Below are 13,714 nucleotides of genomic sequence, written 5' to 3'. Positions count from 1 at the left end.
AATTTTAAAGATACTCTTTGCTTGGATTCTGTCTAAAACAAAGTTTAAACGAAAAAAGTCAAAGCTAAAACGTGAAATAGCATGAATTTGTTGCTTGTTAACCGGTGGTAAGGACATTTGTATTGGCTGATTGGAAACAGTATTAATGTCTCAGGTGGACATGTTTTGGAAATATTTAGGCATACGATTCCCGATATCTATTCTTGGTGTCTTTAAGAAAACCTTAAATTAACGATCCCACGAAAATTCTTCCACGAAGGGAGGATATACCACCACGAAAAAGAGAAAAAATCCCAAATCCCATCCACACCACACATCTTATCTCATCTATCGATACATCTATCGAAATTCAAAACTCAAAACAGCACCGCGCTTTTTCAATTTTCAAAAGTTTTATTTATAAAAAATGCTTGTTAATGTTGGTAAATCAAGTATGAAATCATCATATAGCTATAGTGTTGTAATTGACAAATGATTAATAACATATTTTTGAGTAGCGAAACGTTTTACATTTGAAGATATATGTATATGTATTTTTGTTTGATGAATTTCCATTACAAAAGTTGCGTTCTGCAGAGTTTTAACAAAGTAAAGCTACTAAACTTAAATCACAGATAACACTAAAGTGTTTGTTACGATATATGTGGGTATGTATGTATATATAGGCTGCTATATATGTATGCGTGGTCTTCTGGTCAAATCGGTTGTTACAGGGCCGCTTTGCACTCCTATGGACTCCTTTTTCGTGTGTGGGAATCATAGAAATAACAAGACTTGGACTTAAGTTTAAGTTAGAAAAACGCTAAAACTATAGAAATTGTGTGTGTGTGTATTTTAACTGTAATTGCAAGTGCATTTTGCACGTTCCTCCTACTCCTTCGATCTTCATTGTTAAATGCTTAAGTACTACGAAAAACAAGAGGCTTAAGTTTTGGGATACGCGGATGCAAATGATATTCGATCTTCTGTTTCCCCTTCCGCTGTGAATGGCACACTTTGCGTAACGCGAATGGCATACAAAAACTGAAACTGAAACGAAACTGAGTTTTGGTTCTTCCTCAGGTCTCTCCTCCTTCTGGGATGATGGATATGGGCCCCTCTAGACGTGCACTTCCGGGCAGTCCTCATCCTTAATTGACGTATACTGGACCTTCTTGGCCACGTTATCGAACACCGGCGTGATCATGTACTTTAACTTATCGCGACTCACGTAGACGAGGGCCACCAGCAGCCCCAGCAGGATCATGCTCAGCACGATCAGCAGGAAGATTAGCGTGGCAGTATGGCCGCTGATGTGCGCCGGCGGCTGCTCTGCTCCATAGCTCCGCTGCTCCTCCTCGGCGGCATTCAGGATGGTGGCCGCTGCATCGATGGCCGCCTGGCATGCGCCCATATCCAGCTGCAGGATGTGGGCGGGAGAGGGATCCACCCGTGAAGCCGAGTGGAAGCACATGAGACTGTCCTTGTTGCGGACGGTCACCCGTGTGGACTGGATCCACGCGCGGAAGGGCGCAATGCGGCAGTCACAGACGAAGGGATTCAGATTAAAGTCCACAATCAGATTGGCCGTGCGATTGGAGCGATCCTCCAGCTCGTTGAGGACCCTCATGTCGCTGGGCTTCACGAAGCCAAATTGATTCCGTTCGAGGTCCAGGAACCGCAGATTGTTCAGGCATCGCACCTCGAAGTTAATGTCCCGCAGCTGGTTGTCGCCCAGATGCAGGTCCCTGAGGGAGGGCAGATCGCAGAAGACATTGCGGTCCTTGAAGTGCGTGATCTCGTTCTGTTCGAGATGGAGCTTTTGCAGCTTCAGCAGCTGGCTGTTGACGAAGATGTCGTGCAGGTCCTCGCTCAGCTGCGGCGAACTGTTGTCCTCGAAGGCGTCCGTTAGGTGAAGGCTCTGCAAATTGACAAAGTTGGAGAAGACCCGCGGATGGTGATGATTGACCTCGTCGTCGTAGCGCGAGATGCTCAGGTTGTTGTGATTGAGGATCAGCCGCTCGACGCGCGGCACATGGTGGTAGCTCTTGCCGCGTATCTCCCGGATGTGGTTGCTGCTCATGTCCACGATCTTGAGCTGCTTGTAGTCGTTGATGCTCCCGAACACGTTCCAGGGCAGCTCCGCAATGTGATTGCCGGTGAAGATCAGCACCTCCACCTTCTCGGGCATGAACTCCAGGACGCTCGTGTTGCGCAGCCCCGCGTTTGTGCAGTTGACGACGTACTGCATCTCGCTCTCGTACACCTCCTCCCCGCAACTGCAGGCGGGCGGGAAATTGGGGCCACAGCTGGGAGAGCTTTGGGCATCCACGTCCACCAGGGTAATGGCCACCAGGACCACGGCCAGGACAGCCCATCCGCTGTGCCTCGATTCGGTGGTCGGCATCATGGCTCTCGTAGCTCTCGTACCTCTCATATAGTTCCGGGGCTTGGGTCTGCAATTAATAGCAGGAGTAAAATGTTTTATTAGTTGCGAATGCATTTTAAAGTGGAGCCCAAAAGCCGCAACCTCAATCTGCCCTATCTTTAGCCCCCCTCCCCTTACCCACTTACCCCCCGTCCTTGTTGGATATTTATGCTCCACAAGTTGCAGATTTACGAGCTTATGAAAGGGGGCTCCGGCTGCACACCTCAATGGTTTAGGTAGCACGACGTGGCTCACGCGGCGTATGGGTAATTTCTGTTTAGTGCCGAAACTTTTTGCCGGGGTGGAAGGAAGGACAGACGCCCGAAGAGCACTCAAGCGGGAAACAGGAAGCAGCCGGGAGGAACCGGGAGGCGATGCTGGAGAGGAACCGGAGATGCGGCGAAGCCGTAAACCTGATTATTTTTCTCTCTTTTATTGTTATTTGTTTAGCGTGCGTGGTTTCAGGATATTTTGGGCTTTGAGTTGTTTGGTAAGGTAGAGTAATCTCAGTGAAAGCGCTTTAGCCCCTGGTTGGAGTGGAGTACCACTTGGTCGAAACGATGTTTACCATTCTCTGCCGTTCGAGGGGTTAATTAAGCCACAGCCACAGCCACAGCGACTCCTTTAGAAGCCCCGAGCCGAAACACACAAAAGATTCGGCCTGGGAAAGTGCATAAAAGGGAAAAGGGCCCCTATTCTCCACGTTTGAGTGCTGTGTGCCCTTTGCCACATTGATTGGCTCCGTTCAGAGGCGGGTGTCCTGGATGATGGTTCAATTAGCACTCGACTCTCTTGTCTATGGAAATTGAGGCACAGGCCATCCCAAAGGGTTGCTAATGAGCGGCATCAAATATCCAACTGTGAAAATTGAAAACTAACGGCTCTTTAATGGGCGCCCCACGTGCCAGGTGCCACATGCCACATGCCACATGCCACTCTGCCATTCTGTGTGCCACTCAATTATCTCATGCTGGCAATTATGTTGAAATATTTGATTCGATATTTGCCTGGAATTTGAAATTCCACAAAAATTAACAAAATTGTGTGGCAAAGATATTCCTTATCTGCTGGCTGCGAAAAATAGGGAAAATATTTACCAATTAGTGAGAGTACAAAGACAGAGACAGAGACAGAGAGAGAGAGAGAGAGAGGTTTTCATTAGGCAGGAATTCCATTTACCATTCCACGCCTATTCTTACATTTTCACACTTTCCCCCCCCCCCCCCCCCCCCCCATTCCATGCCTTAAACGTTTCTCTCTTGCGCTTCTGCCCAAAAAAAGGGCACAAAGCCAAGAGAATGAAACAAAAGCTTTGCTGCTGCTGCCTACCCACCACTACCCACTACCGTTAGAATGTTGGCAAATAGGAACATGTTCTTGCAGGTCCGTGTGTGTCATTTCCGGTTTGTCGGACGCTAACAAGCGGCGGCACCAGCAACAACAACAAAAACAACAACACTGTACTACTCTAACACTCGAGACCCTCCGCCGGCGCCTGTTCTCGCTGCCTCCCTCTGTTGGTCGACTCTCTTTGCAGTTTTACTTTAATTTCAACATTTACATATGTATGTCTTTTGTTTGTTCTTTGCTTTGCATTTTATGTGTGTGTGTGTGTGTATGTGTGTGGCCCCTCCACTGCAATAATAAGGCAAACAAACAATTTGTTCCCCCCTCTCTCTGCATTTTGCTTTGTGGAATTTATTCATGCGCTTAAAATAATAATAATAAAGAAAAGCAACAAAAGTAACAATAACCCAAAAGCAACAACAAAAGCCAACAACGAAAAGCATACATATGTTTCTTCGAGGGGTGAAAGCGGTAGATACCCTAGAAAGTGATGGGAAAAGTGATAATAAATCATACCGTGGTGCTCATACACTTAAGCCACAAGAACTACACCAACAAGCAAGTTATGAAAATATATAGTCAGCGAAATATGTTATTAAAAAATCTGAAATCATCTCCAAAATATCCTGCTTAAGCCACATCAAAAAAAAAATGGTTAAAAAAGTTAAAATTTGCCCAGTATTTTTAATAAAATTACTTTAATATTGAGTAGGATGACCTTTCTGCTTAAGAAAAGTGGAGCAACGCCTTGGTATTGAATCTACAGGACGTGCCCACTGTTGAGGGGTGATTTTCCTCCATTCTTCCTGTAAAAATCGGCACAAATCCTTTTAAAATTATCGGCATGTTCTCCAGAATGTCTCTCTACATTTCAGCGTTCATAATACCTTGAATCTTCACCAGTGATAATAGATCATATGTGCTACCTCTTGAGATGTTTGGTCAGATATTTTCTTGCAAACTTCTTCCCAAAAATATATCACATTCTTCTTGAACCCTCTCCAGGGTATCAAAAGAACAATGAAAGAAAGAAACAGCAACAGCATCGACAGATGAGGACGAGGAGGAGGAGGAGGAGGAGGAGGAGGGGGAGGAGGACGAGGAGAAGTAGGAGGAGGAGGAGGACGAGGAGGGTGAGGAGGAGAAGGAGGACGAGGAGGACCAGGAGGAGGACGAGGTGGAGGAGGAGGCATTATAATTCGTAGCAAGCGCAAACAAAATAATAACATTTTTTGTGTGCTTTGCATTCGCTGTCCCCACTCCCACTCCCACTCCCTTCCCCTTCCCCAACGTTCTACCACACACACTCTCCCTCTCTACCTCTCCCTCTCTCCACTCTACTCCTATCCTCTGTTAATTCGTTAGTTGCTGAAGTGCCAGGCACTTGGCAGTTGCAATGCAAAGGCAGAGGAGCTGCTGGTGAGGTGGCGGGGGAGGCGAAAAAAAGAAAAGTACAGCAGGTGCAGAAGGAAGCAAAGAAAAAAAAAGACGAGTGTGGGGTAAATACAAATGGGAATGAAATTAAAGGTGGGCCCGCCTCTCAATTTGTAGCTCGCGATGAGAGTCAGCGAGGGGGAGGGGGTGTGGGGGAAAGAACTTTGAGCATGTGTGGGTGTGTTTGAGTGTGTGGTCTAATTAGAGCATAAATGTACAGTTACAGAGCGAAAGAGAGGGAGAGAGAACCCCCCCATACGTAGGGGTGAAAGTCGAAAGAGCAGTGCGAGTGAGTGAGCGAGAGAGAGAGGACGAAGTAGTACACCTTCAGCGTTACGATAGATAAGTCACATTTATAACGGGTGTCAGGGGTCACCACTTGGATAGTAGAATAGCAGGTGGAAGGTGGAAGGAGGAGAACAAGCGAAAACCACAATTGCTTTCCGCTGTAATTCTGAATAACGACAACCAATTAGCTTTCAACTTTCAACCCCCCCATATCCCCCTTTTACCACAATTCTTATTCATCGATTGTTTCCCTTTTGAACATTCCATAAAATGACCACATCGTCCTTTATTTATCGATCTCTTCCCTGGAGTCCCAACTTAAATTATTCCATAGTCTATTGCAGGATAATCTAGTTCAGCTTTCCCTTCTGTTAGCTGCTCCTTATTAAAGCAAGCATCCTACCCCTCCCCCCCATTCCATCCAATCTTCCAACGAAAGCATCCCCTGGAGCGGAATCCCCATTGAAATTGAGTTGAGTTTCGGCTTTCGCTTTTTAGTTGGGGGAGCTAGAGGAGCTAGAGCAGCAGATGTCTCCATTATCACCACCGTCGGTGGCGACTCCTCGGAATCGGTGGCTGTTCTGTGGCCAAGCCCCAAGCCCCAAGCTCTTGCCATTTCTCTTGCAGTGAAATTTGAAGCCACGCCCACTCCACGCCACTCCACGCCACTCCATCCTCTGCCTCCATCAAGTGCTGTCCTTGGGTTTTTTCGCCAGTCAAATTTCATTGTTGCCACAACTCCTCCTCGTTGCATACTCGTACACTTTGGGGCAACACTTGTGCTCTTTAAACGGCGTTGATTTCGCTCTGTTGCAACACTTGCAGTCCAATCTAATGGAGGAGTCGGAAGGACAAGGCTCCTTCCTCTCTTCCTCACGAAAATCCTAATGCGGCCAACAAAGCGTTTAATGTCCTTCTGCAGTCATTAAAGGAAGCGAAAAATTTGAAATGTTGTGTAAAAGCTTTCCCCAAAGGAAGCTACTCTGGGAAGGGACTCTCTTTGGGAGCTCCTACCAAAAGAAAGAGTCTCCAACTAACTGTTCTTGTGGTCGTGGCCATAAATTTCAAAGTGCGGGCTCGCAGGGGGGCTTTGGGAGTGTGGGAACTGAGTTATCGCCAGGGACTGCTTTTGGGCGCTTCACGGCTTTGTTCCGCCTTGTTTATGGCTTCATTGACTGTCGCAGGGAGCCCCCAAAGAGAGATAGAGAGAGAGAGAGACAGTGGGGAGCTACTTGTCGCGGTTGTCTCTCACCTGTTTTCCCCCCCGCCTTCAACCTCTGTTCAGGCAAAGCCGCTGCTCCATCGCCAATGCAATTAAACGCGACTCTATGCTGCAGTGTCCTGGCATGGTCCTGGCTGGTCCTGGCCTCAAACTCAATTAGGAGAAACTTCTACAGCGGAGAGAGGGTGGAGGAAAAGTGCTGCTGCTGCTGCTGCTGTATCCGCCACAATATGAAATTGTTGCACGTTGGTTTCTTCATAATTTCATTATGAGGAGAGGACGATGGACGACGGACGGACACGACACGGAAGCCATCGCGCGTGTGGCAAAAAAAAAGGAGCAAAAGGAGACAAAGGAGAGGGTAAGGAGCACCAGGAAGCGGGAGCTTTCGAAAGAGTATCGTAATGAAGGACTTCCCCCCATTGTCGGTGGTGTCTTGACCAGACGAGAGGTCTCTCAGAGGGGCCTTCCGCTGGGGGCAGCATGTAATTAGCGAACAGCAATAGCTAATTGCAGCTCAATGGCCAAGTACCTATCTTGTATCTCCACTCCTCCATCCCCTGCCAGGAGTCTTCCCCGGCAAAGAAGTGAGAGTTTTTCACACGCCAAACGGCTGGAAGTTGTGCCACGGAAATCCAAGGGGAAATGTGAAAGTTTAAGGGGCAACTGCGAGGCGAGAGAGTTGTGGCTTTTGCGGTCTTTTCAAGAAAACACAGATGGAGCGGCAGCAGGGGAGCGACGCAAGGAGCGGCAGAGAGGGGGCAGGAAGTGGGAAAGGTAGAATTCAGAGTGAGGGAGCGAGAGACAGTTTGGGATGATGGCCAGAAACAGACTCCAAAGTATATGATGCGGTTAACCAGGTGCTGGAGGGGCAGGAGGGGCAGCTCAGGACATGCCCCATGTGGTGGTGTGCAACGTGGTGCAGTGTCATTAAGGTAAGTGGAAGTTTGGCGAAGAAGCAGGCAGGATGCAGGCAGGAGTGGGGGTTCGAGAGGGGAAGATGATATTTTCGGGGGTAGAAAGCAGGTCTTGAATGTTGTACATAGCCAAGAAATGCCTAAGGATACGATTTAAGAGATGCGCTTTGTGTGATAATATTTAAACAAGTCTAGTGATCATTAGGAGGTATTGATTGAAGTCCAAAATGATGATAGATGAACCCATAAACTCTTTAATTGCTTTCAAGACACTTTTATATTCAATTAATGTCCAAATTTTGTACATCTGCTACTTTGGAGCGTCTATCTATCTTTTACTGAACAATTTTCCCCGAAATCCGCAGCAATTCGGGATAATTTTTGGTTTAAAAGACACTCTCATCGCACTTTCACCCCACGCACAGGACGAGCGGGCGTATCCTGTGGCACATATGCTGGTGGCAACAACAGTGTAATCAAACGTATCCTCTGCTCTGCTTTAAAGCGTAAATACCACTCAAAATTGGTAATTGGAATAAAACGCAATGCGAGTACATACGATGCAACACACACCGATACAGATACTCCCAGAGAGGGAGAAAGAGAGCGAGAGAGAGAGCGCGTACAAGAATGCAACACGAACACGTTGTGGCAACAACACTGTACCCCCTGCCTTTCTCTCTCTCTCTCTTTCTGTCCTCCAGGCAGAAAATGGCACGTGTTGCCTGCCCCAACAGCAAGGAATACAGGAAAGAAAAAGTGTAGCCTCGATAGTCGAAGAATTCGATACCCCGCAAAGCCTCTCATAATTTCTATGAGAGATCTACGATGATATAGAAACAGAGCTGGAATATGTTTATAAATAAAAAAGATTTGCCCACGAGCCGATCGTCCACTTCGTGCTTACAAGTCCTCGCCCTGGTGTCGTGGAATCTTTATAAATTAATCCTAATTAATCCACAATTCTCCCTTCTCTGCTCTACAAGAGTCTTCTCTTAATCGTCATACCCCTCTTGGCTGTTTTTTGCACATCATTTACGAGTGGCATAGGCAAAGTGGCAGCACTCCTGAACTCGTGTCAAAAATCCATTAAATGCTGAAGGAAAAGGGAGAGAGAGAGGCAGTAGAGGGCAAGGGAGAGGAAGGCACGATGAGCCGTGTTTTTGGGCTATCGACAATTACGAATGCTTTGACAGCATTGCCAAATCACTAGCCTAGCCCCACCATTACTACAGCTACACCCCCCTCCCCCTGCAAACACCTCCTCCCGCTCTCTTTGTGTTCTTGCAAATTTATACCAGAAATCGCATGCGGCCAAAGCCGCCCCCAAATCGCACCCAAATCGCACCCAAATCGCCCCAAAATCGCACTGGGGGGCTGCACTTACAAATTGCATTAAAAGCGGCCTCCCTACCTACCCCAGGGGGCGTGGCACTTGCCTCTCTCTCTCACTCTCTCTTTGCAATTGTATTACGGTATTTGTTTTGCCGTTTCGAGGTTTTTCCTCCTCTTTGTTTGGAGGAGGCGACAATAAAGTTTTCGTTTGCATATTTTTTGGGTTCCACAGAGTTTTTCCTTTTTGCCAGACGAATGCTGCTGCTGTTTTCTGCTGAAATGGAGGATGAGGGGATGAGACACGGGGGGCTAGGGGGGGCAACAAAGGCAAGTGCATTCATTACACTTTTTGTGGCGCTTTGAATGAAGTGAAAGTGGGTTTTGGGGGGTTTATGATGTTGAAAGGATGTCTACATTTATTTTATTTATCAAGGATATTGTGCTTACGATTGAGCTGAAAGTTGAAAGTGTCCCTGCAAATGGGTTCCACTAAAAACGGGACTTCTTTTGAGTATTTTCATGACATGCAGGAAACTTCAAGAAGAATACCTTTATTTGCATGCATTTTAATTAAATTTCCGTTTTCATCAGCATTTTTCATATATTTTTCCAATGGCCATAAAAACTATGTCTCACTAAAGAAAACAAACTCAAATTAAATTAAATTTTAATGGAATTTTCACTGATTTTCCTCGAGTTTTTATTCATATTTGATTTACTTGTAAATTGCATAAAAAATTCCATGGAAAAATCAATGAAAAATACTAGGAATGATGCCCAAGTTGCAAGGATTTTTGTGGGGAAATCTATAGATAACTATGGGGAATGCTCTAATGCTCTGGGGAGTTGATATCCCCAGGTTTCAGCGCTCCTTTCTCCTGTGCTTAATGGAGATGTCGCTATGAGAGGAGTCTACGGGAATATCCCTTAATGAAGAAGTTCCACGGAAGATCTGAGGGAGATTATTCGCCAGAGTACGATCCATCCAAGAATGCATTCCCTGTCGCTGGAGCACTTCCCCCCGCCCTTAGCCTGAACACCGAAACTCTGACGGGGAGGCCTCTTCTCCTTTGTTGGTCATTTGTTGAGTCCGGCTTTTGGGGCGAGATTTGAGGCCAGGCAGCGGCGTGTGGCATCGTGGCGGCCAAATTGCCTTGTTGCTGTGGTTCGTCCTCGGTTTCAGGAGGATGCCACGAGGAGAGGCGTAGAAGAGGATTCAACCTGTTGAACTTAAACGCCAGTTCTCTTCAGTTTTGTTCTCTTTTTGCACTCAACCGCTGCTGCCTCCTGGCCCTCGGTGGCCCTCCCCCCCTCTGCTGCTTGTTGAAGCGCCTTTGGCATAGTTTTTTTGCCCCGAGGCGCCTGCAACTATTTATAGCCGCCCTTTGCCCCCCTCTCTCTCTCTCTCACTTGCGATACTTCCTTCCGTTATCTCCTGCTCTTTATGCACGGCTGTACCATTTTTTGCTGCTCTCAAAAGTGTGCTACAGTTTTTCTTCTCTCTCCCTCGCCCTCCTCCTCCGCCGTTGCTCTTCTCTCAAGCCCTAAAGGTACAAATATCAAATAGACGGCAAGACTGGGTTCCTCTCTGCCCACTTTTCCTCTTTCTGCCCACCTCTTCAGCAGCCACTTGTCAACTGTTGTCGTTGCTTCTTTGTTGTTGTCTGCCTCTTGCTGCCTTCCTGCCGGCAGTCTGGTCCGTCTCTCATTCCTTCTCTTCTTGTTGTTCTTTATCTTCCCCCACTTGTCCTCCATCCATTTATCTGCTAGAGCAGAAGGCAAACAGCAAACAGCTAACAGCTAACGGTAAACGGAGGATAACACGGCAGGTGAGGGAGAAAGGAAGAGGGGGCAGCAGAGCCTTGTACTAGCTTTCTCTCTCTCTCTCTGTCGGGTGTCCTCCTCGCATCCTCGTGTCCGCATGCATGGCACAATCCAATTATCATACGGCCCGCCCTTTGCTTGGGTGCCCTCTGACCTCTGCTCTCGGCATGCCATGGCGCTCGACGGACGACCGACTCCTCTAATTGGAAACAAACAGCTTGGGTCCTTGCCCCCCCCCCCCCCTCACCTTCTCGGATTCTTCCTGCCCTTTTCACAAAAGAACAAGTCAAAAGGCCAAATGCCAAATGCCAAGGTGTATTATTATAGGGTGGGCCATAAGAATATTCTCAAATTTTTATTGCCCCTCTACCTCTCTCTACCTTGCATAAAATATACTTTGCAAATAACTAAAGAACAGAAGTAGGAGGAGATAAAAACAGTTCACATTTTTGTTGAAATTTGTGTAGATTTGCATTTTGACAATGCTTTTCCTCTGCTGCCGCTCTAACGCTTTCACTCTCGGTTTCTCTGCTCCTATCTCGACCTCTTTTGCCTCTTTTCTAATGCAAAATTCTCTTCTTTGTCCATTCTAATCCCTTATCAACTACCACCTCCCTCCCTCCCTCTTACACCCCTCTAGAAGGAGGGCTTCTCTAGCTTTTGGGGCCTTTGCGTTTATTTAAAATTCATTCGCTTTTTTTTTTTTTTGTGGGTTACAGGGTTAGCCGCTAAAATAACGGAACCCACATCCTGTCAACGATGAAATCGCCCAAAAATATTCAATTGGGGGAAGTCACACAGACCCCCTGCACCCCCTACACCCCATATACACCCTCCAACAAAAACAGTTTATAAATTTCAGGGCGAAAGTTGATCTGCATCAAAAAAGCAGAGAGGGGCAGAGCAAGAGACAAAGAACGCGTTGAAAAGTTTCCATTAAAAGGGACATACACTGTCGGGAGAGGGGGGGCGAGAGTGGACAGGGGGGCCACAGTTCAAGCGGTGCGACACAGAGATTCAATGAAGCAGGGAGAGAGAGAGCGGAGTGGAGTGGAGGGGAGTGGAGTGGAGAGGAGGGGAGGAACGTTTGTGCCCTGAAGCTTTATTCGCGGTTTTTGTTTACGCTGAAAGTGTTTTACAAATTGGGGATTGATCCGAAAAGTGGAAAGCGAAACGAGAAAAGTGGAAAAGTGAAAACAAAGCAAATACCGAAAAGAACAACTTTTGTTTTTCGCCAAGAGCAAAGTTAATGAAACGCAGAGAGCAAAGGGGGGGGGGAGAGATAATCTGTAGAGTAAATATTAGAAAGAAGGAGCAAGTAAGCACAGAAGTGTTTTTTTGAATGTCGCTACATAATAGGATTAAGAGTACATACCGTCTGCTCTCGGAAGCAAAGAAAGAGAGAGGCGTAAGAAGTAAACCTCTACTGCAAGCAGCGGTAGGGACGCAGAGCAGAGCACAGGCAGATCGAACAAAGTCTCTCAACGTCAAGCGCTGCCGCACTTCAGCAGAGGACCAAAAGCAAAGCAAAAGCAGCGCTGCATCGGAGCCAAGCAGCGCTGCAGCAGAAGCGCAGAGATCTTTCCAACAGATAAGCATCACAAGAGAGAGCACCTCATATGTCACAAGACAGAGAGAGCGGCACAGAGACAAACAGACAGTAGCCATAACAAACGGTAATTGAAAAGACTGCAAAATAGCCAAGGCTTAAGCTCTACAACAAATACAACAACAAGCACAGAAAAGGCACAGAAACAGAAAATCACATAAAACCAAAGCGAGTGAAAGAAGAGAAACATTTCAAAGTCATTTGGAAGTGGCAGGGCAGATGAAGGGCAGTTAGCAGAGCGCAGGGGAGTGGGGAAGAGAGCAATGGTAATGGGCAATGCTCGTAGACGAATAGATGAAAGGCAAAAGAGAGGAGCAAGTGAGAAGTGTTTATTGCAAAACAAAGCAGCAGCAGCAGCAGCTCCCACCGAAGAACAGCAACAGCAAAAACAATGAGTGAAACGGAAGGTGGGGGGGGGGGGGGGGGGGGGGGGGGGGGGGGGGGGGGGACCAACGGTGCAAAATGCATATGCTAAGCAGAGAGCGGGCGAGAGCGAGAGGGAGAGTAGGAGAGTAGTACAAGGATGCCCGTTCAAGGTGTTCAAGTGGCGATACAGAACTCATTGAATGCCTGACCCGTTTGCTTGCACTTTAAATCTACTCGTGTATAACCGTTTCATAATCGATTCCAAAGCGACGAATATTCTATGAAACACGGTTTGTAGCAAGATAATAATTAGTAAGGCATTCAATTAGTATTTAAAATAGCATACAGCGCGCGTTGGTATTTACCGCACCATCGATATACTCGGCGGGAAATACCAATAGTGAGATATCGGATAAGAAACATCGATAATAAAGTAAAATGGCGATCGTGAGAGACAGACGCGCAGCTAATAAAAAGAGTTATATTGTGTTTTTTTATACATAGGCAGTTCACCCACACACCGATATTGGTCACTACAATTCACAGGTTAGACGGCCTCCAGGTTCAATATTAGCTCAAAAGCTGATCGAAAGTTAAACAAAACTCAAACCAAAACTTAAACAAATATTTTTCAGATGTAACCATTGAATTGGTGCAAGAGTCCTGCCATCTCTTTTCATATTAAAGGGTATACATACCCATCAAAATGGAATGCAAAATGAGTTGCAAGAGAACCACAAACAAGATGCAAATATCTTTACTCTGTAGACTTTTCTCCTCTCTCTCTCTCTCTCTCTCTCTCTCTGCCGCACTATGATTGCCTTTTGCCTTCGGGGCCTTTCTTGTTCCTCCCACCATCACCATCCCCATCCCCCTTCATCGTCATGGAAGAAACCCTCTGGACTCGTTAAGTTTTTGACAGGCCAACTAATTTCAGAGTGAAAAGAAGAGAAAAGTGGCCGGCG

General features: G+C 46.8%; 1 protein-coding gene and 1 long non-coding RNA gene across 3 annotated transcripts in view; both read right to left on the bottom strand.

Moving 5' to 3' along the window:
• Positions 1 to 373: 373 nt before the first annotated feature.
• Positions 374 to 2,341, bottom strand: LOC6594314 (trophoblast glycoprotein; the record flags this gene model as incomplete). Its single annotated transcript, XM_026994686.1, has 1 exon — positions 374 to 2,341. A coding segment is annotated over one exon (1,242 nt), but the record flags the coding sequence as incomplete, so codon positions are not given.
• A 1-nt stretch (position 2,342) lies between these two features.
• LOC113567471 overlaps positions 2,343 to 13,714 on the bottom strand; it is a 42,806-nt gene continuing 31,434 nt past the window's right edge. For both annotated transcript variants that reach the window (XR_003409456.1, XR_003409457.1), the window contains one exon: positions 2,343 to 2,435. This is a non-coding gene — a long non-coding RNA (uncharacterized LOC113567471). The remainder of the gene's footprint in view (positions 2,436 to 13,714) is intronic.

Source organism: Drosophila persimilis, unplaced genomic scaffold, assembly GCF_003286085.1.
Source record: "Drosophila persimilis strain 14011-0111.01,24,50 unplaced genomic scaffold, DperRS2 tig00000000-arrow-pilon, whole genome shotgun sequence".
Classification (NCBI taxonomy): domain Eukaryota; kingdom Metazoa; phylum Arthropoda; class Insecta; order Diptera; family Drosophilidae; genus Drosophila; species Drosophila persimilis.
Note: the sequence above shows the minus strand (reverse complement) of the source record. Positions and strands in the feature narration are given on the sequence as shown.